Here is an 18,347-nt window from a genome sequence, read left to right on the forward strand (position 1 = left end):
GCCTCCCAGGGAACATATCGCAATGTCTGGGGACATGTTGGGTGGCCTGGGCAACCTAGAGAGACAACCCAGAGAGTGGCTCCTATTGTACTGGCATCTAGTGGGTAGAGGCCAGGGATGCTGCTAACCATCCTACAATGTGCAGGACAGTCCCCCACAACAAAGAATTATCCAGCCCAAAATGTCAATAACACTGAGGTTGAGAAACTCTGCTTTAACATGATCCAATAGTTCAAATTTCAGGCTTATTTCAGTTCAAATTTTTAGGCTTGTATTTTAGGTTAGACATCTCCATCTAGTGTTCAAATATATTATTTATCCTAGTTCTGTGTTGAACACTAAGACAACAGATTAAAAATATTCAGAAAGCTAAGACAGAGAGAGGTGAAGAATATCCTTTCGTGGAAGAACAGTCTAGAGTTTACAGAAATAGATGTAATGAGAAGATCTGGTGTACAACTGTGGAGAAGCAATCCTCGAGTTAGAAAGTGCTCTTTGGTCATAAAGAGATTTCATAATAAAGCCAATAGGAAACAGAACATTTTACAGGATGTGTTCTGTATGAAATGCATTCTATTTCGTTACAGTTGCATATATTTTTACTATTGTTCCTGCATATGTGAAAAAAATAAAAAATCTAATAATTCTGTTAAATAATTGACTGAAACCTTTATTTCTTAAGGAGGTAATCTATGGCATTTTTTTTCATCAAGAAATAAAGATTGAAAATAAGATGACTTTAGAGTCATGAAAAATATAGGATGAAGAGCACTAGAAACTTCTATTTGATAAAGAATAGATTTTTGCCCCAAGAAGCAGCTCTCTACCTGCCTTGTATCTTACCTCCCCTTCTAGATTGTAAGCTCACTGAGGACAGATACTATGGTCTTATTCATATCTTTGTATCACCCACAGTCTCTAGCATAGCATCTTATACAGAGTAGACAAACAAATGATGTTTTGAGTGAATGAATTTATTTTTATACTGGAAATCCTTGCCTTGAAGTGAAGAAAGTTTCAAGCCTTTCTAAGCAATTACTACGTTTTCACTTGAGTAAGATGCCAGCTGAGAGTGCCTGGCTCAGAGACTACCAGAGACTTGGCCACAGGGAGTTGGTAACAGACACCTCCAATTCATTTCGCTGGTGAATCTGGAGCAAACGGTGCTGTGGCGACCATTCCTCAGGCAATTTTTGGACTGGTGTGTAAATTGCAGATTTCTCTATCTACTATAAGAGTCATTCATCTAACAAATATTTATTGGATGTCTACTTTGTGCTAAGCACTCTTCTAGGCACTGGGGATATCGCAGTGAACTTAAGTCTAAAACTTCCTGAAGTTGAGAGGCAAGTTTTGAATTGGTGGGTTAGAATAAAGATGCATGTTCCCCATTCCTCCCACTTTCTCAGCATAACATTTTCTATGTAGAAAATGCAATTTGATTAACGATCTCAAAGCAGTTCACAACTATTAAAGACCTCTTCTTCCACAACCACTGCTTTGCTGGGGTAAGAGAAAAACAATACTTTCCCATCACTTCCTCTCCTTGTTTGCATTCTTCCTTCCTCACTGCTTCGTGCACACCAGACTTTTGGAGAGAGGGGAGGAGCGGGAGGGTCGGTATTTTATGGGAAGATGATGATGACACGTGTATGTTTTGCAAGTGGCAATTGAAGCTAGTAGTTTTAACAGTGACCCCTCAGAAGACTTCTTTATGGCTGGTTTATTAACAATCTTTTAGTTCTAGAGTCTAGGGATACATAAAGTCAGAAAGAAAAACTACTCACTACTGTATCCAAAAGAAAATGGGCAGACAGGCTGGTGGGGCCCTGTTTTGGCTACAGAATAAGTGCACTGTGCAATACTGAGTGTTTCAGTGAAATTTTTGTATCTCAAGCACATTTTGGCACCTTATTACATGGCTGAGTACACCCGGGACAAGCGAATCAAAAGTGCTTCTCCACATATGTGAGTTGTATGGCACCATCTCCTAATGCTAAGTTGAAGCTGATTTAATGAATCCACCAAAACTATTGCTATGGATATAATCAATGAAAGGTGATGCAGGACCCCTGCTCCATCTTTTCCTCTTTGCATTGTTTGTTGGGCTAGTGATACCTAAGGTCACTACTGTCTAACTCCTCTCAGCCCAAGCCTATGGCCCCTAATTGCCCCTAGCAGGGCCTAAACATCCCTAACACAGCAGGGAGCAGGGGAGCACGCTAGCTTTTTCCAAAGCAGTGGATGGCAGCTGCATGACATCTTTGGTTTATCTCACTTTTTGTTGGAATCTTTAAAAGGCACAGCCCTACATCTCTCCCCCAGCCAGAGACTGCAAGAGGCCCCAGCTGACTTATACAAAGCACTCCTTGCCACAGGTCCAGCAGCGTGGGAACTTACTCAAATCCAGTTGCTTGGAAACCACCGTGTCTGGCTTGTCCTCCTTCCCCCTCCACAGTCCGCCCCCTTACACAGCAGGCACCCAGACATTCTTAAAGTTCGTCACTCTCCACTACACTCCGAGAAGAGCATGAATACACCATTGTGCTTTCCATGGAGGAGAAGGCGGAGAAAATGTCAAGTCCTTTACTGGTGAGAGATCCGTAGCGACTGCCACTGGGCCGGACGGACATGGGCTGGGGGATCTGCTGGTGCCACTGGGCTGGAAAATGGACCAAATAATGTGTTACAATCAAAGGAGTACAGTCTAGCAGGTACACTGCAGGAGAGCATTCTGTCCCCACTCCAACACTCTCTGAGGGATCTTGCTAAAGTGTTGAAATGTATCTGAGTCTGAAATGCTTCATTTGTAGAAGAGAGCAATAACATCTCTCCCTCCCTGTCAGGAATAGGGAAACTGGGCTGGTGATCTCTTAAGCCCTAATTCCAAATCTACAGTTCTAATCTAGTAAAATTTGGGACTATAAAAAGGAAGAGTGGGTGACTAGTGTGATTTCTCAAAATTATTCCCTCTCACTGACCCAGCATGTGGGCTGCTAGGGGCAATGCAGTGAGGGCTGTAGGCTCTCAAGGGAGGGGACCTCCGAAGGTGGAGACAAGAAACCTGTGGAAATGGAAGCCAAAAGATGGGTTCAGCCCTCTGAGAAGTACCTACTCCACACTCTAATCACCCTAATCAGCCATTACCTGCCCATCATCCTAATCAGGTTCTTATAAGTCACATTAAGAAGACTGAAAAGTAACTGATGCGCAATCAGCTATGGTTCAGTGACAGATGAGAATTTATTAGTTTCCATGTTCACCAAGCACTGTCCAAAGGAGATCCTGTTTTTAGCAGACACCATCCTTGGGCTCAAATATGGCCTGAACAAAATACCCAACCAAACTGCACAGTCTCCGCTGTTGTCTCCAATTCAGAAATTACCGGGCAGTCTTCTGATTAGGTTTCCAGGGAGCTTGATGTGGAGAAAAGTGTGCACCAGGTGGGGAACACTGATGCTCTGAGTCCTAGAAAGCTATGGACCCTTTTGGCATTCGCATTGATAAATCTGTCTTTTGTTGATTTCACTATTTTGAATCAGTTTTTCAGAGTCTAAATACCTCTGAGTGAATTGATAAAATCAAATTTCGAAGCTACAAAACTGAGGACAAAACGTATAGCGATTCCATTAAAGAGCAGGCACTCAGTAAGGCCACCGTGAACAGCTAGTCAAATCTCTCCCCCATGCCCTCCTCTCTTAGCCTTTCCCTGCTCTCTGACATCTTAACTGAACTACCCTAATTGCTACTATTAAAAGCCCTCCTTTTAATGAGAGAGGGGAGCCCACTGTCCCCATTAAGTGGTGGTGATGGGCGTAGGGGTTTGATTTTAGCCCAAGTCCTCTATCTCTTCCTCCATCCCCAGGTCTCAACTGAGGAAATAGCATCTCCTATTGTTTATGCTATGGAATCAGGACGGAAGCCAGGGACAGATGAGCCAGGACAAACTGAACTGGGAACTCCACCACGGGAGGGCAGGATTGGGACAAGGGTCATTAGTTGGTACTGACTTTCTTAGTTGGAGATCTATTGCCTCCTGACATGGTGAAGTGGGTGAAATGGTTAAGGGACTTAGCCTAGATTAAGGAACATATCACTGGCCTCTCTCTCCCCGGACCCTTCCAGGGGAAAGTACATTAGAGTCACCTTCCCTCACAGTTGAATTTCTTTTCAAGTCCAAGGATAAGGGAAAATAACCAGAAAGCTGTATATTTCCTCCAAATATTAGACTTTGGGGGAATGGCCAGCCAAAGCCCCTCCTGGATGGTACTAAAAAAAGGGATATCTGGTGCGCACCTATAAATAGCAGGGACCTCAGGTTCTAGACAGAGTTAGTCTTATTTGTTATTCTGGTTAATCATTAACCAGTATGTAATGAATTAGAAACTTATTAAGCTAACTGATTATTTTTTAAAAAATCACTCTTTTCGGTTAAGAAATACATCTCCGAAAATACCAGTTAATGTCAAAATTATAGAGGAGGGGAGTAGATTACACAAACACATCAATAAAGATTAAATTGTTAAATCTTTTTGAAAATTAGAAACATGGCTCAAAGGAACAATACAAACACCTAGATTTGCATCTGGCTGTAGTCACAACCTCTCCAAGTCTCAGTTTCTTCACCATTTAAATGCGAGTAACAGCAATTACAATAATCGCATGGGTTTGAAAGGATCCAAGGGTACCATTTGGTAAATTACAAGTCACCATACAAATGTCATTTGATATTATTATTATTAGGACAGCTCTGTATTATTAGTCTGATTGTGGGATTGGGGCAATAAATATTTATGGAATAAATTAACAAATGAATGGGGCCAGGAAAATTCTGCTGTGGGGAGGTCTGGCTGGGGAAATGACAGGCAGTGGGGAGGGAGTTCCAGCGGGTGGCCCATGGCAGCAAGGAGCGGGCATGAAGATGCTGGATGATTAGAGATACAAGCACGGGTACGCTCTGAAGTAGCTGTAATTCCTAGCATTAGAGGCCCTCTTTTGGAAGAAGCTTAAGCTCATAGTGAAAAGTAAAAGTGTACAAAAGCCCTGAGGTGACTAGGATGAAATGACTTTTAAAATCCATCTCTTAAGCATTAAATATAACCTAACCAATTCATTTATGGAACATATTGCACCTATGCTTAAAAAAAAAGATTTTTAAGTTGCCTGTCATACACAGATGTTCGACTGATGCCATTACACCTACCATATATATCCAACCTGGCGGTGCACGACACGATGCCGGCTTCGTTCTTGGCTGACAATGTGTACCACCCAGCGTCTGATTTCTTGGCTGGCTGGATGAGGAGGCAGACATACCCTGTTGCGTCCTGGTGCATACTGGAGAAAAGAAAGAATATATCCATATCGTATCTGGGGATAGAAACAGCCTTGTCGAGTGTAGGGCTCAGGGAAACTCTTGGGGCAAATGGAGCAGTGCAGTGCTCCCCCTACCCTCCCTGACCCTAGGGGGAGGAAAGGGGACTCAGCTTAAAGCAATATCAAGAGCAAGCTTGAAGGTGGAAAGAAGTCACAAAAGAGCAGCAATTAACCTAGTGCGACTGAGATGAGGTTCGACAGCCAACGCTGAGACCTGCTCTTGCTCTCCTCACTTCTCCAACTCTCTTGGAGTTGTGCTCCCCACCACAGGCACCTCCACTTGTCACAACCAAAGTCCAGAAAAATCTCTTTTCCAAACCAGGTTGGAAATTTCAACACGAACTTTGTTAGGAAACTATGGGAAAGTAGACCAACGTGAGAGCCCAGGGTTAGATGAACTGTTAGCATGGAGGGGGTTATTTCTTAGTGTAATCAGCTGAGTACGTCAGCATTTAGCTTAATACAGTTCAGGAGCAAATTGGCATGCTCTTTCCTTCTGTTTTCTAGTAGTTCTCAACCTTGGCTGCATATTGCAATCCTGGATAATTACACCAGAATTTCAGGCTGGTTTCAACATGTTACATTAATTTAGATTGAAGTGTTAACTCAAGAATATTTTTGTTCTGGCATAAGTTTTACCAGAGAAAAATCCTGACCTATATACACATAGCCTTCTTAGATGTCAAAATTCTGTAAAACCTGACAGCTACAACATCCTCTGGGACAAATTCAGTTTACTGTGAATAAATAATTCTCAGCAGAAATTTTTGTACACAAGCTGCCTTTGTTTGCTTGCCCCCTTGTGGCATAAAACCAAAATGGCAAAGAAATAAGATTGGTGAGGGGCAATCAAGCAGGGCACCCACTTTAAGAAACTGGATCCTTAAAGTTACTTTAAAAATAACCACATAGGGCCGGCCCCATGGCTTAGCGGTTAAGTGCGCGCGCTCCACTGCTGGCGGCCCGGGGTTCGGATCCTGGGCGCACACAGATGCACCGCTTGTCCGGCCATGCTGGGGCTGTGTCCCACATGCAGCAACTAGAAGGATGTGCAGCTATGACATACCACTATCTACTGGGGTTTTGGGGGAAAAAGTAAAATAAATAAAATTTAAAAATAACCACATAGTGATGGACGGAGAAGGAGTATAACTACCTTAATGTTTTGTTTTGCTTTATTTTATTTTAGCTTTTTACTGTCAAAGAGGTTTTCTGGGTATTAACATGACTGAAAACACATGACAAAAAATATGCAGGATCTTCATAAATTCCTCGTGCATTTTTAAACTTAAAAATTAAGGTTTTAAAACTGCGGGACATTCATACAATGAACTACCCTTCCACAACAAAAAGGAAGAAATTCTTGATACGCACAATAACATGGATGAGACTCAAATGCATCATGCTAAGTGAAGGAAGCCAAATTCCAAAGGCTACAGACTTGTTTTGGTGGCCGAACAAGCCCCACTGAGCCTGGAAGCCCGTTTGACCGTGGGTGGGGGCTGTACCTGATCCTCTCTCTGGTGAAAGGGATGGTCTCGTTGTCCTTCTTCCAGTAGAACACGGGTGGTGGCATGCCTATCACGCGGCACTCCAGCCTCACCGGGTGGCCCTCGGGAACCCCGCTGTTCTGCAGTTTCTCCAGGATGACCGGCGCTTTCTTCACCTCTTTGGCTGAACGAGAAGGGCCATTCTTGTTTGAATAGTTAAGTGCCTTAGGGTTCATGACTCAAATTCATTATGGTTCTGGAATTTAGCAGAGTGGGCCCCAATCCACTTTACTTCCTCTTCAGAACACTTCCCAGGCCACAAAGTGAAGATCACTGCCTTGATAAAAGCTCCAGAAATGATTAAAAAAGAAACGAGGAAACTGTCTGCATATCTTATGCGAGACAACCCTCAAGGACCTGGGTCGCACACAGCGGGTGCAAATGGTAGGTGTGGAATTTAAGGAGTTTCTTTGATTGTTCAGCAGTAAATTTTATGTACTGAATATATCCCTTCTCTTTTTTAGAGGACTTTATTTTGTAGAAGATATATTAATTTTCCCTCAACTTTTTATTTTGAAGAAGTTTATAGCTACAGAAAAGTTGAAAGTATACTATTTTTTTAAAAAACACGAATTATGCTTCCTAAGCAGGCTTTTTTTTGTTTTTTTTTTTTGGCCAGAACCAATTAAGGCAAAGACACCTCATATCTCAGGGTTCCAGAGTCAATATTTTAGCAAAATAGTGGGAAAAAAGTAAAAGCTGGCAATCAATGTATCCTTGCAGAATGAACTTTTCCTACTCTGTTGGTAAGAAGAAATTAAGAATGAGAAAAAGAAAAAGATATACAGAGGAAACAACCACTAGCCTTGAGAGAGGCTTAGCATGCTGAAGCCACCCTGATTTCCTTTAGAGGCCACACATGAGAGAAAGCCCAGCACTAGAATTCGTATATTCTGAAATCTAATTCTGGCTGGACTACTGCCCCCAGGTCACAATGACTTGTTGTCCTGACTTGTAGGCATTACAGTGCTTTATTCACATCATTTTATAAGGTAAATGTTCATTTGTTTAGTTATCTACTCAACATTTGTTGAGCACATTCCATGTTCCAGACACTGAGTTAGACACCAGAGATACACAGAAGAACAAGTCAGAATCTCTGATCTTAGAAGCTCATAGTCTCTTCAGGGAGGCAAAGGAGTAAAGAATTACACATAAGGCCATAAGTGCTGTAAGAGTCTCTCCTTTTCTAAGTGTTACGGAAACAGAGGAGGATGTGCCTGGTGGATCCACTGTGTCTTGGTGGTGACATTTGAATTAAGCCTAGAGAATGAGTAGGAGGTTGCCAGGCAAAGAAGGGCATTCCAGGTAGAGGGACCATTGATGCAAAAGCATGGAAGCTTGGAGCAGGGGGGAGAGTCTGGTGTGTTCCACAAACGATGAACTGTAGGGCAAGTGACTTGAATTTAGTGATAGTCAATTAAGTAATTAATTGAATAATTTATTAACTATTACAATGACTTCCATATCTTGCATGTCTAATATGCACAAGGTACCATATGATGTTTTTGGCTTACTAACATGTCTTTGAAAGCAATGTAGGAAATATGGCCCTTACTACAGTGAAGGGGAAACTGAGATTAGACTTGGTGGGGCAAAGGAATCAGAGGCTCTGCATACTTGGGCAATAACTTTGGAGGGAGTTATGTTTAGGGGTCCCAGCAGCAAACCTTACCTACTACAGTGAGCTCCAGACTAAAGGAATTCTGTCCGGTTTTGTTGGTAGCAACGCATGTATAGGTCCCTGCATCGCGTTGAGTGAGTGGGTCAATGAGCAAAGAGTGGACTCCGGTCTCCCTGACCAGCATCTTGTGGGAGGCATCTGGTAACACAGGTTGGCCATTGAGCAGCCACGTCAGCTCCGGGGGCGGTAAGCCACTCACCTAATAAACAACAGGACAGCTGAGGCAAATGACAGACTGATGACAGGCAGATTTATTTAGTGGCTGAATTCTTCATCCTTGTCTGGCACCAAACAGATAGTGAGAGAAAACATGAGGTGGTAAAAAACCTCTCTGCAGGGGCATCAGGACAAGAGGAGTCTGAATTTAAACTGTGTAGTATTTTGACCCCAATTCAGGTCATGATTATATTGTATATTAGAATAAATAAGAATTAAAAATCTAAATAGATTGATAAAATAGGCCTTCAGCATCACTTTCAGAGATGATATATTGCTTACATACCTAATAAGCAAGAGGTAGCCAAGAAAGGGCAGACATTAAATCAGTGTTCTCAAACCTTGCTGTGTACTACAATCACAGGAGGAGTGTTTGACAAGCCCAATGCCCACTTACTGTAAATCAGAACGTCTGGGGATGGGACCCAGGCATGGGTATCTTTTAGGGTTTAGGGTAGAAGAAGTAACAATCAATCCTGAGTATTATTTAGGCAGCCATTGGAAGAGCAAGAACAACCTACAGAAGTGGACTCTATAAACGCTTAACCTCAAGCCTTTACTAATTTGCATCTAAATTTTCCATAGCCTTCTACATCTTTGTCTGGGGCAGAAGGGGTGACTTAAGTGTCTTTTCATACTGCAAGATATCCACACTGCTCAACTGAACCTAGTTTCTGTTCGAAGAATTAAAATGTAGAATAGCTAAAGGTGATGGATGTTGATTAGTATGAGAAACTAGCTTCTGCTTTCATAAACTGCCTTGGAGCCATTTTTTCATGATTGTAATTTTTCCAAAGGCTATACCTCACAGCAATTCATTCCAAGGATGCAAAAATCACACTTTTGGCTTTATAGTAATAAAGACCTGCCAGGCACCATATGGAAAATGTCTGAATTATATCACCTCTTTGGTTGTCTCTTACAACTGCAGAGTTAACTTGATACAATACCAATGTAATTTTTACTAAGATATAAACACAAAATGTTGTGAAATTGTTTTGTCTGGTAATAAGCGGTCCAAAAGAGCCTTGTGGAAAAAGAAATGATCCCTCTCCCTTCCCCAGTCCTCTTTTCCCTGAAAACAAACAAACCATAAAATAAATATAAAAAAAAAAAGTGCAAACAAACCAACCAATATAAAATATGAACAGATTTGGAAGCCAGGATGGGTGCTAGAGTCTACCTTACAGTCCAGCCGACAGAGGCGCCCCTCGTGAGCTACCATGTCCCCAGGAGCCTGCAGGAAATGTGGTCGGAAAAAGCGTTCCTGTAGGGGCTCCTTGTCTCTTTCTTGCACTCGGGACCTTCCTCTATAACAACAAGCATATTCAAGCATTAAACATAGAAATTAATTTACAAACTTATGACGGTAGACATTTAGACATGGCTATAGGAGAACAGATTTTTTTTTTTGCCTAGAGAACAGATATTTTTTTTTTGCAGGGGCAGAGAAAGGAGGTTGCTGGACCATAAACAAATAATAAATAATAAATAATGATGTGGAGCTGATGCAAAAAACAAAGCGGTAAGCATCTCCTACACTGTAGGATTATTTTGTGAGATCTGTAATCCAGTAAACAGGCTTTAGCTTCTTTCTCTCTGAAGTCATTCTGAGTTAAGTGGCTCAGCTCCCGTTACCTTGGGTTTGACCAGTTGTTCAAAAGTTTAAAATAAACAAATAAATCAGTATTCAATCTGAACCTCAAGTACGAGCCAGAAGCAAAGTTCTGTTTATTACCCAGAACAAGGCAGTGACAATCCCTATATCTCTGAGTAATAAAATTTAACCTGGCTAATAAATTATGGCAGACTATTAAAGATGATCATGAACTTAAACTGGTTAGGACTGACCAACAGTAACAGCTGTTCTTGAAGAAGAAAAAAAAATGAAGAAGAAGGTATAGTTGCAACACTGGTAAAATACTGTATCTGAAACATGGTCACTATTTTTGTTCCTTTGGTAAGTCCAATTTAATTCATCCATGTCAGCAACTATGGAATGCTTTGCTAAGACTTTGTGGCACCACAAGACTCAAGAGAAAGCCAGGCTTTTTCTTCTTAGTGATTAGTAAAATCAGAGAGGAAGAAAGCCAATTGCTATGTTGAAGACAACCACCACAAGAAAAATATTTGATCTGTATACTCATAACCATTAATGGTTTCTGTTTCATTAAAGAAAAGATGGTAATTTAATTTAAAGAGTCTGATTTATATACTATGTGCACAGGTGCTACTGCTGGTTACAAATTTTGAACCATTAAAAGTGTGCCGTAGACCCGTGGTTCTCAAATTTAACGTGCTTATGACTCTCCTGGGGATCTTATTAAAATTCTGATTCTGATTAAAATTAAGTTTCTGATTCAGAAGGTCGGGGGTGGGGCTTGGAATTCGGCATTTTTGACAAGTTCTCAAGTGATGCTGATGATGCAGGTGGAGGACTACACTTTAAGCAACAATCTGTAGACTCAATACTTTGGTGCACATGGTGATGGATGGATGCTTGGGAGGGCCTAGAGAGGGAGATTCTTATTGTCTTTACCTGTGAGACTGGCCAGCAGATGTTAGTCGACTGCGAATGGGCAAACCTTGTACCATCAAGTGGCCAGAACAGCTGATTCTCCCCTGAAAAACAGAAAATGAATGAAATTAAATAAGAAGAATTCCACATCTTTCCAATTTATATAAATTTTTCTGGACTGGAACATGATGAACCTTTTGGCTAACTATTATGAGTTTTTCTTTGGGTGAGGGGATGAAAACAATATAATAGGACTCCTTAAATCACTGTTAATATTCCAGGGGGAAGGATTTTTAAGAATATTGTGATGACTTTCATTTTTAAGCTGAGAAATGAACAGAGCACAAATGTAAAAAAAGTGAATTTTTGTGTACTTAAACTTATCTGCAGCTACATGCAGAGATCACGGCCAAGTATTTTTGTACTTTCCTTAACGGAGATTATCTTAAAAACTAACATTTTAATAGGAAGAATGGGTGAGAGTGGAAATTATAGTTCTGTACTTCTTATTTAATAGGAGTGGAAGACATTTTATTCTGCCATATCTTTTAGGGGAATTTTAAGTCTTGATCTCATTCAGAAAAGGACAGTGAAAGATTATGACTTTCCAATTTCCACCAAAAAAAAAAAAGAAGCTTATGAGTTTGAGGGATATTCACAAGCCTTTATGAAGTAATTTGCTTATTCTCTAAAGAACAAAAATAGCAAATCATTCTTTGATAGAATGATTTATTAATTCTTCAAGAAAGTCAATGTGTTGATAAACACAAGATTTAGCCCAATAGGTCTGGGACATAGTGATTAGATGCTACTAATGCCCTTTGACAAAGGCTGAAGAGTTGAGTGATCCATCAGCATCTGACTGGCCTTTTACCAGCGTCTGACTGGTTGTGATATTGTGCTCTGGTTACACACAATCACAATGCTTCTCATTCATTTTCCTCAGCAATCCTTAGTAACTCGCACTTCTCAAGGTCTCATTCACAATGACATCAACTGCTCCTTCCTCAGAGTGCGGCACAGTGTAGAACCCTGCGTCTCCACCTGGGGGTTGGCAGCCATGATGGTGTAGTTGCCGTCGTCATCACTGGTGGTGGATTCAATGTGCAGAGAACATGTCCCATCTTCTTCTCGCCTCATTTTGCAGTGCCCATTTCTCTTTGAAATCTGCTTCCCATCTTTGAACCAGTAAACCTGAAATGAAAGATAATCAAGAGAATATACACTGTTCTGTACATGTTTAGAGGAAAAGGAAGTAGGGAGTAAGGTGAGACAAGGGCTGATTACCATCTCTACAAGTGGCCCATCCCTTATAAAGTACTTGGAAAAAATTAGAAAACATAGTAAAAATGACAGCATTGTATGCCCCTCCACTTATACATATACAATATTTAAGTAAAAAATTCTATATAATTAAGGAGTGAATTTTGCCTATTTTTATTGTACTTCATAATTACTTAAAAAGCCACCCTAAGGACCAGACGTCTTCAAAAGCAAAATAATGAAAACCGAAGCCTGAATCTTTTCTCATTATCCTATTTACAAGCTCAAGCCTTCTGTAGTCGCAGATCTCAGGGCCTGCAATAGCTCACCCTGCTTGAAAGTATAGTTTGGTTTATTACATGAAGTAGAATGAAGCCAGGATTCACTCACTAAATTTCTCATCTGGCTAAAATTTAAATATATATATGTTTCAGGTTAAGTTCTGCACGTATCAAGGAGATTTCTCAAAGGCAGGGGGAGATAAAGTATTGGTTGCAGCTGCCCTCCTCCACATTTGCTGGTTACCTAACCATACATGATAACGCCATGCTCACGTTTGTGAAAGTTAAGTGGTGAGATTCTCTGCCGCAGCCATACTGAGGGTAAATCCTTCTCTCAGCTGACTGCCAAAAAATCTGGTGACTCAAGATTTTTCAGCAGCCAGAGATAATGATATGACATTTTCAGCATTTACCAACCTAATAGTAACGATACAAATATAGCTCACTTTGTACAACAACAGGCACTCTGTTGGTATTCAATAGATGCTAAATAGAAACAAAAATATCAATCTGGTGAGTTCAACGGCTGAGAGATCAATAGCCCAAAATAGAAGATCATGACGAAGAAGTTTATTTTAAACTTCTATTAAAATTCTGACTTACCCATAAGTCTGATTTATTTTTGGCCTGACTATTTAAGGATCCTACTCCTGAGTGTCTCTTTTTTCAGTCAAATTATCTGGGTTTTGTTAATTTTCTAGTATTGGTTTTCATTCCCGCTGTAGATACTTCACTAGGGTCTGATAAGACTTTCTTGAAGGCACTGTTTATAGTTCTGCGCTGTTGTTTGGCCAGCTGGCTGGTCACCTTCCCCTACCTTTGGAACGGGTATCCCAACAATTTTGCAGGTGAATGTGACTGGTGAACCTTCTGTGACCCGGAAGTGCTTGAGTCTTTTGTCAAAGATGGGAGCAATACACTTGCCCGTGGGGATCTCGTCATGTTGGATTTCATCATCTGATTCATCAACAGGGGTACGTTCCAAACGAAACTCTATTTCATTCATCAGCCTCTGCTCAAAGCTTGAAATTTTGTACTCCTGTCAAAATGGCAAACATATTTCAATTTCAATTTTTAAGGGTGAGGAAGTCATCTATCAGAATAATTTGAGGATACAACTTTTTAAGATTCAGATGTTAGATTTATATCACAAAACTTCAATAAACCAGGCATATTCCATTTCCAGTTCCAACATGGAGCACTAAAGGAGATTTCAGTGTCTTTACTATAATCCCAAACTGCCTTAGTGAATCCTGAGTCCTTACCTTGAGCATGGAGCCCCAGTAGAATCCTGTAGGGAATGGAATGAAGATGGAATGTAATTTCCATAACTGCTATTCATGTCCATTTCAATACGTAGAACTGCCTATACGGTATTTTGGCAAAGCTATTCTGAACTGCATTCTGATGCATGCCTGCATCACCAACTTCCTGTCTCTACTGGACATTCCCATCTGCATACTTGAGGAAAACCTGTCTTGAATAAATCTCCTTTGACTCCACATCCACCTTCATTGCATCTCTCTGCTCCCCTCACAACAAAACTATTTGAAATAATTTTCTATTGTTATGGGACCATTTCCTTGTTGCCTATTTTCTCACTAACCTACTTCAGGTAGGCTTGTGTTCTCACTATTCCACTGAGATTACTATTGTCAGAGTATCCGAATTTGCCAAATCCAATTGTCATTTATCTGTTCTTACTTTACCTGACCTCTCAGCAACATTAGACTACTTTCTCCTTTTTGAAACATTTTCTTCTGTTAGTTTTCATGACACCAAACTGGTTTTCCTTCTCTTTCTCTAGCTGCTCTTGATCAGTCTCCCTTGCTAGCTCCTAATCCTAGGTAGGTGATCTCATCCAGTCTCACAGCTTCAGATACCTTCTGTATGCTGATGACTCCAAATCCATATCTCCAAGCCTGGTCTTTCCCCAGAACTTGTATACCCAGTGGTCTACTCTACAACATGGGAGTCATACACCCAATGATTTCCTCTACATCACGGCTTGGGTGCCCAATGGGCATCTCAAACTTAGCATGGTCCAAACATCACACACTTGATTTCTGTCCCCCAAAGATACTCCTGCCCTGGTCTTCCTCATCTCCGGACATGGCACCACTATTCATCCATTTGACTAAGTGGTTCAGCCAGTGTTCGTCACACTATCTATGATGAAAATCAGGTTTTTAAAAATTTCCAACCTTTCTTTTGTAAAATAAAGTAAAAATGAATTACTAGCAAAATGAAATTTAAAAAGCATGCAAAATTATATTTGAAAGATGTAAAATTTGTCTGTCAATATATTATATTAATATAAAAATTTCTTAATGGTTATTCTCAATTTCTATATTTATCTCAAGGTGGAGAGGTGATAGCTTTCAGACTGACACAGGTTCTCAGACCACACTTTGAGTGTACCAAGTTAAACCCTAAATCTAGCACTTAGCCTGAATTCTTCTCACTCCTTCTCCCTGCCATATTCTATCAAGCTTAAATGTCAACTCCGCAAAGCAGTCTTCCCAGGCCACTTCGTCTCAAGTTACTCTCCATTCTAATTCTCTACATAGTACTGGTTGCTATCTAGTATTTTTCTTATTTGTTTATTGAATGAATGATTGAATATCTCTAAACATTAGAATGTTAGCTCCACAAGAGCAGAGGTTTTGTTTATCTTGCTTCTTACTATATCAACAGTACCTGGAATGGTGAGTGCCTGCCTCATGGCAGGTGCTCAATGAATATCTGAAGAATGAGTAAATACATGAATGACATGGGGGCAATCACTTATTCCAATACTACCACATCTTTGAGGAATCTAGAGCCTTGTGCTTGGGGTGAGGGTGAGATCTTTGGTTAAACTCGTGACTCTAGTGAACTATAATTTTATAATTTAGGTGGGCTCCATGGAAATGGTACCAGGATGCTACTGAAATGGAATTTGGAAGCACATAGCTGATATGCAACTGCTCCTAGTCATAGGCAGAGTAGTTGAGTTCAGGACTCATATGATATATTCTCAAGCTATTAAATCACATTACTCATGTCTTTTAGTTATTGTCTTATACATATTTTCACCTGAATTTGTGTGGAATTGGAACTTAGGAAACACAGAAACCAAGTGTTTCTTGGTTTTTAACTTCTTGGAACCAATTTTAAATCTGGCCCTCTCAGATACATCTCAGACTAGGTAGGCAAAATAAATCCACAGCTCTTTCAAGACAGAAAAAATGATTAATTTCCAGTTAAACTTATTAATTTTTAGTCAGATAATTCAAACCAGTTAAAGTAAAAAATTGTTCACTTCTACTAATTTGAAACCTAATTTAGTTTAAAAGTATTAAGACTATTTTCTACATTATAGAATTTTTATAAAGTCAATAATTAAAGCTTCCAACTGTCCACCTATTAGGTTGAACTCTATGAAATTGCCATTTTTGTAAGTCAAAAATGGTAGACTATCACCAGTTTCATATGATTCAATCTAATACTTCACAGTGACAATATTTTCCATAAATACATTAAATGATCCCACAAATTTGAAATATTTCCTAGTCTTGACAGTTTAAAATCACATGAGGAATATATTTTTCTTCTTTGTTGAATTGCATTCATGCTTCCAAATTGATATTATTCTTCCTTTTAACAAATTTGTTTATTTTCTGGGATGCTTAGGAGTGAAACCAATGAGTTATTTTTTTTTCCTTTACCATATGAAGTAGGCGCTAAATAATAGCCTTATTATTTTTAAAATTACACTCAGAAAGAATAATTCACGTAGTTCTCAAACCTCACACACAGATCCTAGGGTTCAGAAAACTCCAGACTTTTTGTGCGGGTGGCAGGAGGTCTTCTTTGTTGAATTGCATTAGCCTGCTATGGCTTCTCCTCTTGTTGCATTTAAGTTCCCAAACTCCCAATCTGTTCCATGTCACCTCTAGCCACTATTTTAATGATGTCCTTGCTCCAAGCTAAAGAACCTTCTCTGCAGCTTCTCCTACTACATGCCAGGTGAGGGCTGGTAAATTCCTGGCTCATTACATTGTCAGAGTTATTATAGGGGGAGATGAATTCCGGAAATTGTATATTGAAAGTAGGAACTAATTTTTCCAAAGAAGTATTATTGTACATGGTGGTAAGTTGTGATTACACCTATACTTTAGGAGCACAATGGGTGACATATGTAAGGCTTTTTAGTGCCTGCTTGAGAATATAAATACCACATTGTCTCTAGGTATTCCAAACAAGTAATTTTAGGAACTTGATTTTATCAAGTTGGGGCCTGATTTTACAGAATTTACAAACGTTTGAATTGATTTAACCAAAGGAACTACAGAAACAAGATGATGAAAATATGCGCATTTTGTTTTACCATAAACGTATACATATTAGTCATATATTTATTATTTTACCAGTATTACAGATTAAGAGGTAATAAAAACAGAACATTCAGTGAGTTATGTAAAATATATGATTCGTAACTAGGTACTGAGGATACAGCTGTAATCAGATTTTAACTGGAAGTTTCTACTGAGGCATCAAGATGGGCTAGATACCAGAAAACAAGTGATCTGGGAGACAAACTACCTTCCAGAACTTTCAAAGCAGGTGCTTAAGGACAGGTTAAGTGATTTAAATCCTTCACCTCCACCAGAGATACAAGTCAGGAGGGAGAAGGACTTTAGAGAGAGCTGGTAATGTCTGTGAGTCTCACACCTCCACTTCCAGCCCCAGGGTACCTGCCTTTCACTTCAAGTCTAGCGGGGGAAATTAAACAGACCCGTTTGGAGAGCTTGCTGTCTTCCTACAATGGGTTGGTATCTGACTCCTGTTTAAGAAATCTAGAGTGAGAAGTGAGGTGGCTTTTTGTTGGTGGGCAAGCTGAAGGCTGCTTTGAGTAGCCTGTACTCCTGCATCGTTTCAAGGCAGAGGACCTACTACGATGGTTTCTGTCCTGCCCACGTGGGCCACATACAAGACAAAGCCAGCGTGAGGTCACTTTTGTTTCTCCATGCCTGGGAAAGGAAGGAGTCAGGAACAGCAGTGAGTGAAGTAGGGGAGAAGGGAGCAAAAAAGAGAGAAGCTGGCCATACTTCCCTTCCCGGCTTTAGGTTCACCATTTGCAGCAGTCCCTGGGGTGTGAGGTGCTAATGGGGGTGTTTGTGTGTGGGCTCTTATTCTTGAAAAAAGATTGGAATGTTGGTCACTACAAGGACTGGAAATTTTATATTACTGGATGAAGATTATATTTTGCAACAAAGTAACCAGAGAGCCCTATATGAGCTAAAAGTGGTCAAAATGGTTTTGAGATTGCCTTACATTTGCAATTGCCAGGAGTAGAAGAATTAGCCCCATTGGATAAATAAACGGTTAATGGGAGAAAAAAGTAAAAATTCTTTTTAGATATATTTGTTTAATGTATCAGTTATATGATATAATGTACAAATTGCAGATGAACA

The 18,347-nt window shown here is 40.2% G+C and overlaps 1 protein-coding gene across 2 annotated transcripts in view; it reads right to left on the minus strand.

Annotated features, from left to right (window-relative positions):
- Window positions 1-1,514: 1,514 nt before the first annotated feature.
- MYPN (myopalladin) overlaps window positions 1,515-18,347 on the minus strand; it is a 68,583-nt gene continuing 51,750 nt past the window's right edge. For both annotated transcript variants that reach the window (XM_058543344.1, XM_058543345.1), the window contains exons 12-19: window positions 13,706-13,927; window positions 12,389-12,538; window positions 11,366-11,448; window positions 10,010-10,136; window positions 8,602-8,809; window positions 6,885-7,050; window positions 5,204-5,337; window positions 1,515-2,662 (exon numbers count right to left, since the gene is read on the minus strand). In XM_058543344.1, the coding sequence (XP_058399327.1) occupies window positions 2,493-2,662; window positions 5,204-5,337; window positions 6,885-7,050; window positions 8,602-8,809; window positions 10,010-10,136; window positions 11,366-11,448; window positions 12,389-12,538; window positions 13,706-13,927 (1,260 nt within the window). In that variant the 3' untranslated portion in view covers window positions 1,515-2,492. The remainder of the gene's footprint in view (window positions 2,663-5,203; window positions 5,338-6,884; window positions 7,051-8,601; window positions 8,810-10,009; window positions 10,137-11,365; window positions 11,449-12,388; window positions 12,539-13,705; window positions 13,928-18,347) is intronic.

This window comes from Diceros bicornis, chromosome 6 (assembly GCF_020826845.1).
Source record: "Diceros bicornis minor isolate mBicDic1 chromosome 6, mDicBic1.mat.cur, whole genome shotgun sequence".
Classification (NCBI taxonomy): domain Eukaryota; kingdom Metazoa; phylum Chordata; class Mammalia; order Perissodactyla; family Rhinocerotidae; genus Diceros; species Diceros bicornis.